A 17,387-nucleotide genomic window follows, 5' to 3' on the forward strand; every position below is an offset into this window, starting at 1 on the left:
ATATGTAGAACTTGCAAATACGACTACCCCTACAATCCAGTTTATACACCATCATCCATGTACTGGAACTAGCAGTGAAGTTTGGACAATGTTCTTATCCACCACATTGTGTTTTTTAATGACCCACAGAGAGGGAATGAAAATAGGTACATAGTATATGAAATGGCCAAATTATGTGTTAATAAAAAATGATTATGGGTAATTATTAAATGTAACACTTGCTTTTTTCAGTAAACCAGTCTGTATCCTTTATTACTTAGTAATTATTTTTGGTAATCATTACTTAGTAATTTATCACATCGATTCAGAAAAGCCTTGCCCTCTGATTTATAACAGAAGTTGTCTTTGCTAGTATCACATAATGTTGTCTAATTTAGCTCTATAACCTTTGTAATCAGAAAGAGCATCTGTATTCACCTGCTCTGACTGCGATGTCAACAGATACTGTTCGGAAGTGAGTCAGTAAATTCACAACCTTATCTACAATTCTGATGTGGAATTACTGCTTTACAGGAAATTCAAACTGATCAGCTATTTTAATACTTCATTGCATTTGTTTAATAATACACAGAACAACAATATTTTACTAAAATTCTTAACTATATGGTCATTTTATGTGAAGAACATTGCCTTGTTTACATTTGTGTTTATATTAGATAAAGTAGTGATAAATGAAGCAGAACAATTAGTTTTGCAGGCATGAATGTGTTTTCATTTCAATTTGGGAAATGGTATGTCTGAGCTTTTCATGTTTTTAGTGATATTTGATGCCTCGCATATCTCTACTAATACTGAACTGACACCTTATGTTATTGACCCATGGAAATTTATTCCACATTGGTTTTGAATCACTATTCTTATGTGTTAGATCAATTACTTTCCCTATCGCTGTTCCATTTGGACTGAGACTTTTTTTCCCAAACCCCAAGTAGAAGAGGAGTCAGGAACCATACCCACAAAGTAGCTGGTGTACAATAAACAAATGGTATCCCAGTGTTTGTGATTACATTGTCCTTATTTTCTTATCTCTTGTAATAGTACAGCCTGATAACTGAAATGTTCTAGTCAAAAGAGTAGCCTTATATGCCTTTGCTTATCACATAAATCTTGTGTCATATTAAAGTAAATATGACCCAACCCTTATTCATGACATTTGCCAGAATTCAAGCATAATGATAGACTCCTTCCTTCTTAATGCTATGATTATTTTCTAGCCCTTTATACTTATAGTCTTATGACGAATCAGGATATTGTCATGAATGAGTAAAGAGGCAACAGATTGCTTATTCAGTTTCTTTCTCATTTTAGAGGAAAAAAATCAATTTTCAATGCAGGGTGATGGAGTTCCTCAATGATTTGCACATGTCCCAAAATGACACAGTTCCTCATTTCTATCTTTAGCAAAATATAGTTTCCAGTTATTTTTTTCTTGATATCGAGGCCCTAAAAGGATTAAACCCTCCTACAAGCAAACACTGTAAAAACGAGCTTATGTATATAGTCCTCCATGCTTAGCAGCAGTGACTAACTCTTTATAATATCAGCATCATCTAGAATGGAAGCACTGAAATAAAGCTACAGGGCTGACTCTGGTTCTCATTTCTTGCTTTCTTGGCCCTTGCGTACATAATCTCCAATATCCTCTTAAAATATCATCTGCATTGTATGATATTTAACTGTAAAGCCATTCTTCTTTTCTTACTGTTCTTTTTTCTTAGCCTCACAGTATATATGCTCAGGTTGTAAGAAATAACAATCTGCAAGGCTTTGCAGCATGCCACCTACAATTATAAAATATTTTCCCCAACCAAATCATAAACATGTAGTTTAACCAAAAGGCATTCTAATTTTCATGCTATGTTGAGTATAAATATAAATTCAAGGCAGCCAAACTATCCATTTCGAAATAAGAATGTATACCTACACTCATTAAAAATCATCTGGAAATGTGTATTATTAGCAAATGAGTAAGAAATTTTTACTAGTATAAAATTCCTGCTTTATATAAAAGCCACACTGGCCATTCAAGTATTTGAGGTTTTTTTTTTCCCTATAGTTTTTTGTAATTTGTACTAAAATGATGAATTTAGACTTGAAATTATATTATAATGAAATTAAAATTCACTTCTACCTATAGGGCATTTTCAGAGTGTGCATGTAAAGAGCAAAGTGTCCATCTGCAGATCTGCCATCACCACTCTCTCCACTCTAAGGAAACAGCTCATGCTCACTAGATTTTAGAGAACAACTAATCCAATGGAGAAGCAACACCAGATTTCCTTCAGTTTGTGCCAGTTTGCAAGTTAAAGGTCAAAGGGCAAAGACATAGAACAGGACTCTTCAAGGAAAATTTTCACAGAAGACAATGTTTAAGTTGTTGTTAATGACAGTCAATAGATCAATAATCAAGTTCAAGGCAAGCTGTTCATTGTTTCAAAAGCTAATCCCCTCAAAGCTGGCTTTCACACAAAGCCAATGTCTGACTCATGGGGTGCATTCATTCTGACCATCTCTAATAAGTTCACAGCCCAGTGGCTGTAAAGCCTTTCACTGCAAGAAGCAGCTCCTAAAAATCAATAAAGAGGTCTGTCAGTTGCTGACTTTTCTCTAGGAAAAAAATATTGATACAAACCTGCTCTGCAGGTCACATGAAAATGACAATACTGCTGTTAGGACAAATTACACTCAACAATGAAATGCTTTGGTGGTCTCTTGGCTCTGTCAGTGATCAAATGGACGGCTAAATGCCAGAAGCCACACTAACCCTTTGAGAACTATGGTGGACATGCAATAGGTAATGCACTGGAGCATATTCATGCAACTTCAGAGTCATCATTTTAATTCATTTTTAAAATGGCAATGCTAACTGCATATACCAAGGCAAATTGAATTTTCATGCAATGGATTTTAAAACAGAAATTCAGTATGCCTGAAACAAAAAAAGAGAAGATGTAGGCTGTTATCAGTTTTTCAAATAAAATTTCAGTCTTATGAGATTCTTAATAAAATACCTTTTTTATTTGCCAGAAAAATTTTGGCAAGTAACATCATTTCTGTTTGTTATAAACACATTTATGTAGTCTTGTAAATCATTTAAAAATTACATGACATTATAAGACATAATGTTTTAAAAACCTGATCTTCTTGAACCTGTGACTGTTTTTACCATTGCCCAGTTCTCTAACTTATCAGATCACAAGACCAACAATCCTAAGACTCTGAAAGCTGGTGTGATAGTTCTCAAAGGGTTACACGGGTATATTACTAGTGTCACAAATCCTTGTAAAATAACTGTCACTGTAATCCACTTCAGAGATATACTGCTTCTTGCTCTGCTTTGTAATGAATATTCCTGACAGACTCATGGAAGGCCTGGGGCAATGGCCTAATACAACTTGGGAAGATTATCACAATGATGGAGGAGTAAGGTGGAAAGAAGGGGTTTAGAAATACTTCAAAAACAATTAAAAGGTCGTGTTTGAAAATAGCTATGAATATAAATGCGATGAAACATTGAGGACATAGCTGAGAACAGCTGTATAAAATGAAAAATGGATGTATTATTAAGGCTGTTACTATATTGCAGATATTTTGGCCCCTTGGTTGTTGGAAAATGGCTGTCCCAACAGTCTAACGTCCTGCATGTGTATTCCAAATCTCCCACCTGACAAAATGGTGCGTAGGAGACTATCCAAAGCAGTCAGAGAGCTATCTTCTTTGGAGACAAAGCTGTTTTGGGTCTTCACACTTTCCTGGAAGTTCAATTGTGGGTTTTTTGTTTAAACTCTTTTTTCCCTTTGTTTTAAAGCAAAAGAAAAAAAAAAAAAGAAAAAAAAAAAGAAAAAAAAAAAAGAAGGAAAAATCGTGGGTTTTCTGATTTGCTTTTTTTTTTTTTTCTCCCCCCAGAAATGGGCTCAGACTTCAGAAGGAAAATAACATTAGAAACTTTTAAGAAGAATCTTTTCTTCTTTTTCTCCTCTTCTTTAGTTAATCCTGAAATTTTACTGGGCATTGAGCGTGCAGAGGAAAGGCCTAGAACTGAATGACAAAGAAAGACAAAGGACTGAAGAACAGCAGATACTGTGCATCATGGAAGCTTCCCCATGAGTGCATTTCCACTCATGTGCAGGACCAGCAACCCTCTGGGTTTGAAAGGTCAGCCCCGAATCAGGCTGCCACAAGCCTGCTCCTAGCTAGGAAACAGCATAACAGCTCTTGTCTTGAATCTCAAGTTACCACAAACTCCTGCAAAAGAAAGAAAGAAGAAATAATCCCTACATCACACCCACTCTTGCATAGAGCGTTTACAGTACAGTATGTGGCGGGGTGTTCCTTTCCTCTTGAACTGGAACACAGTGTAAACCAATACAAGGAGGCATAAGGCCAAGATGCAGGGAATGACAATAGCTATGGCTTTCACAGTGCTGGCTGTGTTGTCCAGTTTGATGACAATGTCTACATCATCTGGTGGGCTGTGTCCTTCTTTAACTCTGTCTGTTGGTCCATCACAGCCCATAAAATCCTTGAGGATGGATCTTGGATATCCAGGTTCTACCTTGAGTATCTGGTTGTTGAATTTCCAATACTCCTTTCCTTTGTAGAAATACGTAAAGCCTAGGGGGAAAAACATACACACACACAGGTACCACTTATTTGTGACAGTGTATATGTAGAGAAATGTTATTAAAATAGGCTATGTCTTAAGAGATGTATTTTAAGGCCCTTCAGTTTTCATAGGAAGAAAACACTATTTTCAGCTTAGCTGTCTGTTAAGATGGCTGTGGCTGCTGTGCTCCAGGAATGATGCCATCTAATGCCTATGGAAAGCTCAGTCCAGAGAGAGAAATATCCTTTACAGAGGACTGTTCAAAGACCGTGCTATGCCATCTACTCCTAGTCCAAGCTAGAAAAGAGAACCTTATCTTTTTGCTCGCTTATAGGACTGCTGTTACAAAATTACATATTAGTGTGATAATATCAACCTATATTGAAAGATGCTGAAACAGCCTTATAAACTGAAACACTGTTTACTCTCAGGCTGTTACTGGGAACACTGTTCAATGTATGATAAAGAAGCTTCTCTATGAAACACCTCAAGGGAAATTTCTAATCATCTTAGTATCAGGAATCTGTGCTCCTTCTAAACAACAGGCTTCCTTTTGTAATTTGGATGAGGAATCGTAATAAAATATAAATCATAAAACTGGAGGGGCTTTCATTTGTCTGCAAAGAATCTCAACATGTAAAGACGTATTCATAGCATTTGGTACTCTAACCCCATTTCTGGCTCTAGGTCATAAACATTTTGTTCCTTCTCCTTTTGTCCTCTTTATTTTACTTTATTAAAAGTATGTTTAATTTGTGTCACCTAGCTATATTTTATAGAAGTACCAAAGCCATTATTCACTATTTTAAGAATAAAATAGAACATAAATCTACAATTCCATTTTTAATACTTCCTAGTACCTTATATTTCACGGGGAGGAGGTGGGATGTGGGAGTCTCAAGTAACATGCAATTTATTTTCTAAAACATTATGAATGCATACAATACACTTTGTAAGCTCCTGATGATTAAACTACAAATAGGGACATTTTTCCTACGTCTGTTCTCCAAATTTTATCCTTTTGTTGGGCACATATCCATTTTTTTCTTTCTGTCCACAGCTCATTCATGTCAAGTTTCTGTGTGACTATAATACTTTGACTTAATTTGTCCTTTGAGATAAAACTTAAAAAAATCAAGAAGAAATGTTTTAACGCTATAATTACTTAAAACTATATTTTAGGAATTATCTATTTTTGATAGAAAGCATAATTCATAGTTTATAATCATTAATGAAGGTAATATTTTTTCCTGTTTTATTGAGGACTTATTATGGAAGAAGCATTGTGTTAAAGTTTAGTAGATGACCTGTCTTTTAATCCTCACAAATACTCTATCAGGTAGAATTAACTATCCTTTCTTTTAAGCCCACGATATTGAGGATCAGAGACAAAATAACATGCTCATGTTCTGGTGAACACAAGATTTAAATCTTGATCTAGATCTAGAGCCTGGATACTTAATAATTTTTTAAGACTGGGTCCCTTTAGATATCTACTGTCTTTTTCATTTGAGACTGACTTTCGCTCTTGCTGCCCAGGGTGGAGCGCAATGTCCCGATCTCGGCTCACGGCAACCTCTGCCTCCCGGGTTCAAGCGATTCTCCTGCTTCAGCCTCTTGAGTAGCTGGGATTACAGGCATACGCCATCAGGCCTGGTTAATTTTGTATTTTTAGTAGAGATAGGGTTTCTCCATGTTAGTCAGGCTGATCTCAAACTCCTGACCTTAGAGATCTCCTGTCTTTTATCAAATACTTGTAGGTTAAATGTCCAAGGGTGTGAGAGGTATCATTTTTGAATGAAGAACTCTGACATCTCTCAAGAAATTTCAGATAGGGCAGATGATCACTTCAGGGCACTTTATTCTGGAAATCATTCTGTTCAATGCCATAAACACCTATTGCTGCTTTTAGTTTCGTAGGACAGTTTTGCAATGAGGGCAACTTGCCAAGTGAAAACAGGTGTATGTAGATTCGAGTTGTTCTGCCGAGAGTTGGTATTTGATCACATTAATGAAATTCAATATAATTACTCAACAGGCTTGGATGAAGAAATGGGCCTGCCATTGTAACATTGAGGGCCTGCCAAATAACAGTACATTAGACAATCATAGTTAAATAATGGCATTCATCTAGAATTAAACAGACCTTCAAAACAGGTGAATGCACTTCTTATATAAACTGGAAACCAACAGCCGGAAGTGTCCTCATCTTCAATTTTTAGCTAAAGCTAATTACTATGGAGCTACTGGGCATTACACAAAAGTTAAGAAGTTTCTATTTACATACTATACAGTTCTGTAGGCCAAATTTTATAGTAACACACTCCACATATAGGAGTAGAATTGTAGTTATTGAATATACTTGGTACACATAAAAAGTCTAGGTTTGTTGTAGAGGCTCATGCCTGTAATCCCAGCACTCTGGGAGGCCGAGGCAAGAGGACTGCTCGAGCCCAGGAGTTCAACACCAGGCTGGGCATCATACAGGAGTTACAGACCAGCCTGGGTACCATAGTTAGATGTGACCCTGTCTCAGAAAAAAAAAAAAAAAAATGTCTAGTTACTAGGAGATAGTGTAAGCATTTGAAAGGAAGTAGCCTAAAATCTTGGTAATAGAAGTATGTCAAACCTTGACCCTGCAAAATTCATCTTGTTCAATAATTTAGGGTTTTTTCATTTATGAAAGTCAGTTGGTTGAATAAATATTTAGGTATTTGTATTTTTTTTTCTTTTAAAAGCAGCTTTGACATGTATTTTTGTATACATGCTTATGAAGAACAACTTCTGGTGAATTCTTAACTAAATTTTCATTGTTTTGAGAAATTCTGGAAAATAAATTAATGAGGCTATGTTTTATTTGATGATCCTTTTATGTTTGACTGAACCTTATTGGACTTTTCTATTGTTTCATCCTAAAAGTGTAATGAGAGATAATTCTCCACAGCTGGTACTACTATATAGCTTAGGAGATGTACCCTGAGAGGAGGGTCTCTGTGTTCTATTTCTTACTCTTACATGCTCATTAGTAAGAAGTTGCTATTTAATACATGTGGATGAATAAACGGATGTGCTCATCTTTCACATTTTTTCATTTCTTTGTCCTTTTTATGTGTATAGCTTCGAAAGTTTTGAGACACATTATTAATGTGATTTTACTACCTCCGATGTGACTTTATAGTGACTTCCTTTACTCTCTTATTCCTTTCCCTTTTATCTCAGAGAGTTATGTTTTAATCTTAGTCTCACTGTACTATGGATTTCTGCTTCTGTCACATACAAGTAATATCTTAACTTGGTCTTTCAATTTTCTGAGCCAATAGAATACAAAAAAATTATTTTTCTCAGCCAGTACTATGATCAGGACTTCAAGGTTCTTTTTGACTTTGCCTTTGCCTACAGTGTTCCACTTCTGGGACACTATGACACAGGATGTAGTGGTATATCATTATACATACAGCAATGCTCAAAAAACAGTACATGTACTTTGATTTTTCTGATTGGTATTAATTTATCCTGGTTCTAAGTTCTTTCAAGTTTATACTAGCATAGAGTTTTCTTTTTCTTCCTTTTTTTCTTTTTTTTTTTCTGAGAAAGAGTCTGGCTCTGTTGCCCAGCCTGGAGTGCAGTGGCATGATCACAGCTCACTGAAACCTCCTTTTCCTGGTTTCAAGCAATCTTCCTGCCTCAGGCTCCTGAGTAGCTGGGACTACAGGTGCATGCCACCATGTCTGGATAATTTTTATATTTTTAATAGAGATGGGGGTGTCACCATTTTGGCCAGGCTGGTTTCAAACTCCTGACCTCAGGGAATCTACCCACCTCAGCCTCCCAGGCGTGAGCTCCCATCCTCTGCCAGTGTAGAGTTTTCTTAATCTTGCAATAGGCTTATGGTCAATCACAGTTTTCAGTGCTAGTATGATTTTTTCACTCTCCCCTGACTCTTTCATTAACTTTGCTTTCTCTTCCTTGCCCCTAGATGCACTTAAGTTTGTCTTGCAAAAGATGCCTATTTTTGCTTATGTTGAACATACGTCACAGACTTTTCATGTTATTGAGGACATATATAATATACTATTTTCTTATGCTTCATATCAAAAATAATTTGATGAGGTAAATTTTTGTCTCTGTATTTCAGAATGTCATTTTCCTTTCCTTTGTTCTGAAATATTGCATATAAATTCAATTTCAAATTATTATTATGATTTATTCGTATTTACTAATCCCTGGATGAGAAGAGATATGTTTACATTTCATATATGCCAACAGATAGGGGAGTATGGATTATCCATGGCTTGGCTAACTTTCCACTCGGGATCTAGCTGAATGTGAAATCCTGGGATAGCAAGTAAAGAGGCAGCTCTTGGATTTTTTTCTTGTTATTATGCCATCATATATCCACTCTATTCTCACTATATTGAGCTGGAATCTTCCTTGCTTGCTGACACTCTAAGTCAAAGAATACATAAAAAATTACAATTCTCAACATGCATTATTACCAGATATAATACCTCAAGTGGCACCTCTATCTTCCTTGTGACCGGTTCTGTCCCAGGTATTTTTATTATCTTTACAGGAATTTTAATAGAAATACAGGTGAGATTAATTCCAAGGTATACACAACTTCCATATTAAACTATTACTCATCTTTTTTCTAATGACTTTTTTACAAACTAAAATAAGTGGAGGTTAAAAAATGTCTACAGCATAATATTACATGTAAATCTAGGAAAAAAAGTTCATATAAATAGAAATACAGTATTACATAGCTCCAGTATAGCACTTTCCAATGGCTTAATTTAGCACAGTGAAAAAGCCTAATGTGTTACTAAGATAGCAAACTTATGAAATGTAGAAAGCACATGTTGCATACCATTTTCTTTGTGTACAAATGCTCCCTGAGGAGATTCAGGGATCCCTTTCCAGACTGTGATTGGCTTGGGATAGCCAGGGTCCATTGTTTTCATTTCTTCACTATATCTCCAATATCTACAAAGGATAAAAACAACAACAACCACCACCACAATAACACACATATAGGGAAAGATTATGCATACAAACAATAATAGCTAACGTTTATTAGACCTTTGCTGTGCGCTTGACTTTGTTACCTGTGCACCTGTTAATGATTTACAGAACTCCAACTGGCAAGCTCTGATTTAAATAACTGAAAATACAATTGGCATAAGGCATTTATTCTGTTTCTTCTCCTGCATATATTAAAAATGGGCATCTTATTGTCCATATCCTGCCTGTGTTAAAAATAAGTTCTTATTCAGTATGCTAAAGTGAATAAAAAGTGCTAGCTAAGTATATTTATAGTTCATAAGGACATCAACAACCTGCCTATATATATCAGAGGTTTTCATGAGTTTTTAAAATCTTTCTTAGGAAGCAGAACATTTTTTTGAAATAATCTTAAGTAGAATCTTGATTTATTTCTTCATTCAGTACATATTTAGTGAATATATATTATGTTGCTGGCATTATTGTAGGGCTAGAGATACAACCTTGAACAACACCGATATGCTGTGGTTCTCACTGATCTCACATTATAGGATATGTGAGGATATGGGCAATAAACTAATTTATCAATAAATATATACTATGATAGGAGGTGATAACACCTATGAAAAAAGCAAAGCAGATAGAGTTATCTAGGAATATCAAAAACCACGTTAAATTGGTGGACTGAGAGGTCCTGTCTGATAAGTTGACATCTGAGCACAGAAAAGTGAGGAGCAATACATGTAGTTTTTGGGAGAAGAACATTCCAGGCAGAGAAACTAGGAGCTGAAAATTCCTGTGGCAGGCACATGCTGGAATACCTGTGTCTACAAGGAGGCTGGGGTGACTGGAATTGAGTTAGTAATGCGGACACAAGGTGAGAGTCAGAACCAGAACCTAAGATTAGACAAGCCTTTACACTACAGTAAGCCTTTGGTTTCCCTCTAAGAGAGACGGGAAGCCAATATATATTTTGAACAGAGGAGCTTAAACTTAAAGAATACACTGGTTGCTATGAGTAAAAGAGTTTGAAGGAGGTAAGGCAGAAGTAGGAATGCCAGTTGGGATGTCACTGCAATAATCCTTGGACTAAGGAGGCAACAGCTATAGGATTGATGATAAATCAAGGCATTTGGGATATATTTTAAAGGAAGAGCCAAAGGACGTATTCATGGATTAGATGTGGAGTGTGAAAGAGAAGGAAGCTGAGCATGACTCAAGAATTTTAAGCCTGATTATCTAGAAGAAGAATGTTATCATTCAGTAAGGTAAGGAAGTAAGGGAAGGTAAGCTGAGATGGATTGAGGAATCTTGACTTTGGTGTTAGCTACTTTAAATTCAGACTTCAAGGTGGAGCTGTTGAGGAAGAAACTGGGAATGTGAGTATAGACGTTAGGGCTGGTCTTGATTGGAGTACGAAAGTGTAGACATTAATACAAATAAGAGCAAAACTCACCAAGAGTTAGAACTCTCAGACTCTTATCCCTTCACAGGGTAGTCCTTGAGCTACTTTCACAGAACCCCTAGACTTCCAAGGAACAAATTGTGAACATCCCTACTTTGGATCACTCATTATTGTTCATGTATTTTAACAGTAAAATGAGTTTATATTTTGAATGGTCACAAAGATTGACAAAAGGGTAAAATCATTGGGAGTTCACAGTGATATCACTGATTTCAGGCAGCCCGGTTGCTCTATGCATTATTTTACTTAATCACAACAAACCCATGAGATAGTCATCACTGTCCTCATTGGAGAGAGGAGAATTCTTGGAGGACAATGAATGATAGGTAGAAGTATAACCATGTTTGTCTGATTTCAGATAACCATGTTTATCTGCTATTTTCACCATAAAGGCAGTTTCCAAATTCATTTGATGCCACTAAATATGTTTCCCGATTTTATTTAACAATGCTTTTCCCCCCGCTAAACATCTATGGTGATCTACTAAAGCTAGTGTTTCACCAACACATATCTGGGAAATGATACATTTTTAAAAAAATATTTTTGTCTTAGCCATTTTATCTGAGATTAGAAAAAAATAAGTATTTTCTAGTTTGGATATGCCTCTGCCAGGCCTATGGAGGATTCTTTACCTACAGAGCTCTGGGGTCCTGTGCAAAGGTTTTGCTATAAATTCCTAGAAACCTCATTTGAGTAACATCTGGAATTCCTCCAACCATTGAAGATGCACTTCCTCCATCTTCAATGTTCACATAGAAAAAGATTGTTTCAGGAAGTGTTCTAAGAAATAACACCCAAAGAAGAGTTTACACCAAAAGGGAAACTGTCACGGGTATTTGTCACAGGTTCTCATCACATCAAAGATGAGAACAGATCTGACGAACAAATCAGAAATAGCTACATGGAGAAGCACTGAGCTGAAAGAATGGTGCCTGAACTGCATCATTTGGAAGAGCACAACGAAGTGGAATCATTAGTGTATCATGCCACCAATTCTAAAATATATCTTCTTTCACATTTTGTTCATGGAAACATTTACTTTTAAATTAAAATATTTAAATTAAACATCATTTCTGAATATTCCTGTCCCACAGAACATTCTGTGATGAATGGTTAATGTAGTTGAGATTTGCTCATAATCTAAAGATCTCTTCTCTCAAGTAAATATCTCAGTGGGGTTTACAATAGTGTATATATAAATATATAAAACTGCTTTCCACACTTGAGCAAAGAAAGTCTCTTGCAGGGAAATAGTCAAATACCTATTTCATGGATCTTAAGAAACACTTTTTCACATTTTACATCTCTCAACATCAGAATGCCCTTTCAACAGATACAATGTTAGTTTACTTGACAGGGCTTTTCTCTCTCATAATAGAATAAATAATGACATATCTTAACAATACATGGCATTTTTAGATGACATAAACTATAACTTAAAGTGAGCTTTTAAATTCTAACTTAAAATTTGGACTAGGGTCGGGTGTGGTGGCTCACACCTGTAATCCCAGCACTTTGGGAGGCCGAAGTGGATGGATTGCTTGAGCCCAGGAGTTTGAGACCAGTCTAGGCAACATGGTGAAACCCTGTGTTTACCAAAAACAAAAATCTAGCTGGGCATGGTGGTGCGCATCTGTAGTTCCAGCTACTCAGGAGGCTGAGGTGGGAGGATCTATTGAGACCAGGAGGTTGAGGCTGCAGTGAGCTGCGATTATGCCACTGCACTCCAGTGAGGGCAACAGAATGAGACCTTGTCTCAAAAAAATAATAATAGGCCAGGTATGGTGGCTCATGCCTATAATCCCACCACTTTAGGAGGCCGATGCGGGTGGATCGCCTGAGGTTCAAGAGGAGTTCAAGACTAGCCTGGTCAACATGGCGAAGCCCTGTCTCTACTAAAAAATACAAAAATTATCTGGGCGTGGTGGCAGGTGCCTGTAACCCCAGCTATTTGGGAGGCTGAAGCAGGAGAATCGCTTGAATCCAGGAGGCGAAGGCTGCAGCAAGCCGAGATAGCGCCACTGCACTCTGGCTTGGGCAGCAGAGAGAGACTCCATCTCAAATAATAGTAATAATAACAATAAATAAAATTTGGAATAACTTAAAATCCCGAGGACAATGGGATCACATCCTGCATGTGATTTAAGTAACATTAATACATACCTAGCAACCAGATTAGTTTTCTGAGAAGTAGTTATGTTTTTTATGTAGAAAAACTACACTTTATGTAGCATTTTGTAGCTATAAAGTAAATTTATACACATATATTGTTTTGCTTAAATCCCTCAACAGTCTTTTACATCACATATTACAGAGTTCTCCACAATAATATCCTAACCATCGATTGAGTATGAATTGTCACTCAATTTAAGCAATGACAGAGCATTGGGTATCATATTATTCAAAGACAATTGACTTAGTCACATTTACTGCATTTGAATGTGGTAGAATTGAAATTCAAATGTTACTGCTGGTGTCTGCCTGTAGTTCTTATTCTCTCAATGCTGTCATTCAAACAATTGGTGTTCATTGTTTGGGTATAGCTTTCCTTTCTCCCTTAGTTTGTTCATTCATAGATTCATTCACCCACTGATGCTTTTCTGTGCACCTATATTATATGCCAGACTCATAGGATTCAGAGAGATCTCATTTCAGGAAAACGTTAATGGAATGTAAATTGTATTACACTCTTTTGTAGGAACATAATTTGGGTATGAATTCGTCAACATAAACGCATTTTTCTCTCTCAGCAGATAATACAAAACAATAATTTAGGATCATTTTACAATTTTAGAAAAACTCAACATAGGCTCAATCCCAAAGGTTGTCTGCTTTGTGTCAGCTTTGAAATATATCCAGTAAACTGGAATGCAATTAGAATTATCTATATTTAGTGCTGTCTTATAAAAGGTGCTGAGGCTTATTCATAAACATTGCTTTGTATTTTAATTTTCAACATATTTGAGCATATGTCAACATGAAGAAAAAAGCTCATCCCACTGAGTTTTTCTCCCTGAAAAATAAGCTTATAGATGCACTGAGAAGTAAATTAGCATATTCAGATGAGAACACCGTGTACATCAACCATTTGGGGGGTTTAAAATGTAGATATTTTCATGGAAAACATTGAAATTTTGTGTGTGAGGGTCAGTAAGTAATAAAAGCTATTATAAATGAAGCTCATAGCTCTTTCTTCTGATTCACCAGTTATCTCTACTGTAGAATTTTGACTTTAATCAGATGATTTTTTTTGAGATTAGCAGTCTTAATCAATGCCCCAAAATCCCATTCCTCAGAATCAGTCTTAAAAATGCAACAGAATAGAAAATATCAATATATCAGTTTTTGCTGTATTTTTGAATGAATCAAAACATATACATTAAGAAATTACTTTATAAACATACCATTAAAGCTGGAAGAAATAAATGTATTTTTCTATTTGACTGTTAGTGATGGTACTAATCAAGAAAATAAAGTAGGTCTACAGTTTGTTCTTTTTATTTGAAAATACCTTAAAATTCTCGACAGCTAAGCTTCTTATGAAATATGGCAATAGAGACTTAGATATGTTTGTGAGATGTTGAGAGATGACTTAGAAATATAGCATTTTAAGCTAAATGTTATGAAGATCAAAACTTATCCAAGGACCAAATTGTAGTGTATTAACAAAAGGGCAAGTAGGAATCTGAGGGACTGAGTTCCATGCTGTATGTGAAATAGTACAACACTCTATATTTTAATCTGAATTTACAGATTTATTTAAAGAACTGTCATTTCATCTACTCTCTTTAGCTATCTCTATACTTAGAAGATTTCACATGAACTCCTGCTTTCAATACCATTTATATGTCAATAAGTCTGAGATCTGTGCCTCCAACTAAACTCTCCATTAAGATGCAAACTCAATTATCTAACCACCTACTTGACTTCTTCACTTGGTGTATAAATAGGCACCTCAGTCAAGCATGGATATTTCAATCTCTTAATCCCTTCCCCCAATATTACTCTCCCTGTCTGTCTTGTCTCCAGATAAGGTGCTATCTACTTAATTACCTGGGTGGAAAGCCTAGAAGTTGCCCTGATTTATTTTGTTCCTCCCCTAAAATCCAAGCCCTGAGGACAACTTGCTATCATACTCAAAATGTATCCTGCACCCACCCACTTTGCTCCATCTCCACCGCTATCATCATGTCTTCCTGCACTTCTTCAATGGTCTCCCAGTTACCCTCCACGCCTCCACTCTTGGAGCCCATTCTTCACACAGAAGCCAGCACAATCTTTGTGAATACACAGAAGATCATATCACTTTCCTGTTGAAAACCCTCCAATGCCCCTTCCTTGTACTTAGAATAAAATTCAAACTGTTTGCCATAGGCTACAGGGCCCAGTGAAATCTGGTCCCTATCCTCCAGTTTCCACCACTTCACCACTATGCTCTAGCAACACTGTTTTTGAACAATCCAACTTCTTTCCTACATTATTGCCTTTGCATGACTATATCACCCACCTGCAACACAGTGTCCTGAATAGCTTTCTATGGCTGAAACATCTTCCTACTCAAGTCCCCACTCAAGTGTCCCCTTCACAAGTGAGGCCTTCCCCCAAGTCAACACTAAGTCCTAACTTGTCCTTACCACCAGGAGTCTCATTTCTCACTGTGAAAATTATCAGGGTCATTTATTTGTTTACTGTTTATTATTTGTCTCCCCCAACACAGTCTAAGTGCCATGAAACTAGGAGCTCTGTGGTCTTTCTTTCTACTACTCCATCTTCATTAACTAGCACATGTCACATACTTTGTGTTTCAAAATGCATTATTGAATGAATGAAGTAAGTGCTAGGGTAGGACACATGCAGAAATATTAAGGAAGCAGGCATTAGAGCTACCGAGAATAGAATGGGCTGCCTCATGTTCATACTGTCACAGGCAGTTTGGTGGAGAGGGAAGGGTACTCTTGGGCTGCAATTGAGGGTATCTAGATTTTGGTAGGAAGTGAACAACATGCAGGGCTGACATATGGCAGCATCTAATTTAAAGATGTGCTTTGTTTGCATAGTAGATTATTTTAAGTAATCTTGATTTTGAATGCTTTTCTAGAGTTTTTGCACTTTCCAGCTCACCACAGTACTCGTCCTTTGCTATTGCCTTGGATATACTACTTTACCCAGTGTTACAGCCATTACTCACCTGATCTGTTTAAGGACTTGAATTTTTTACAACTGTTCTAGATACTCACTAAAATCATTTTTGCTCTTAGCCTTAGATAAATAGAAAACTGTTGACATAATTTTTTTCTTTTTTGTAAGCAGAAAAATGGAAGTGGGAGAAGACGGGAGAAATAATAAAAAATAAATTCTCATATAAAAGTGACAACTAAATTGTTTCTTTGTTTCAGTTAGAAAGTTTAATGTCTTTTCCATCTAACTTTTAAATCTAGAATAAACATATTGATAATTTACTGTTGACTCTAGAATACGTGATTATATGACTATGGAATAATTTGTTTATAAAACATCTATAATTCATGACATCTTACATAAGATCGCACATGGAAATTAATTGAAATCCTGCTTTCAGTTTTTTAAAACCTATAAAACCATAGTTATTTAAACAGAACTTAAAAGTATTAAAGGCATTTCTGTATTTAGCATGTAGGAAATACATTTTCTGTATTTAGCATGTAGCTTTTCAAGTGGGGAGTAAATGATCTAAAAAACCCTTTTCCTGTTTTCTATAGTCTTTATTCTTCTATACTTTTGGCATCTAACCTCCACTGATTTCACAAACTTAAGGTAGTTCACGTTTAATTTTTAAACTTAAATGTTCCAATAAGAACTAAATTTTTAGAATGAAAACATTTTAAATGTAATCTCTACATTTGTGGGCAAAAGAGCTATCTGATAATGAAATGGGCATTTTTATTATTATCTATGAAACTTTAATTAATTAAACTGTTATATAAAAGTTCAGCTTCCATTTTCTGTCCCCTAGAAGCTAACTTCTCCAAAGTGTCTCCTCAGTCTTTCATTTTTGCCCTTTTTGGAGAAAAAGAAAAAAGTGCAACTCCATATAGTACTGAGATCTGCATGGTACTCATTCAAGCAATTAAAATCAGCCGGTGAATTTAACAACCTTAAGGGTTATACCATTTTAAAGAATATGTTATAAGTCTGCAGATTTATTTTCACTAGTGGTCACTATGCAGTGGCAATAAAGTTCTTCCCCTTTCATACTCGATTACATTGACATCCTGTTGAGAGTCATTATACTTTTTGTGGCTTTAAGTAGCATCTTCTCCTTTGATCGAATTT

The 17,387-nt window shown here is 35.9% G+C and overlaps 1 protein-coding gene across 1 annotated transcript in view; it reads right to left on the reverse strand.

Moving 5' to 3' along the window:
- Positions 1-225: 225 nt before the first annotated feature.
- Positions 226-17,387, reverse strand: part of MMP16 (matrix metallopeptidase 16) — a 287,196-nt gene continuing 270,034 nt past the window's right edge. The window contains exons 9-10 of the mRNA XM_025394261.1: positions 9,477-9,592; positions 226-4,614 (exon numbers count right to left, since the gene is read on the reverse strand). Coding sequence (XP_025250046.1) covers positions 4,280-4,614; positions 9,477-9,592 — 451 coding nt within the window. The 3' untranslated portion in view covers positions 226-4,279. The remainder of the gene's footprint in view (positions 4,615-9,476; positions 9,593-17,387) is intronic.

Source organism: Theropithecus gelada, chromosome 8, assembly GCF_003255815.1.
Source record: "Theropithecus gelada isolate Dixy chromosome 8, Tgel_1.0, whole genome shotgun sequence".
Lineage (NCBI taxonomy): Eukaryota > Metazoa > Chordata > Mammalia > Primates > Cercopithecidae > Theropithecus > Theropithecus gelada.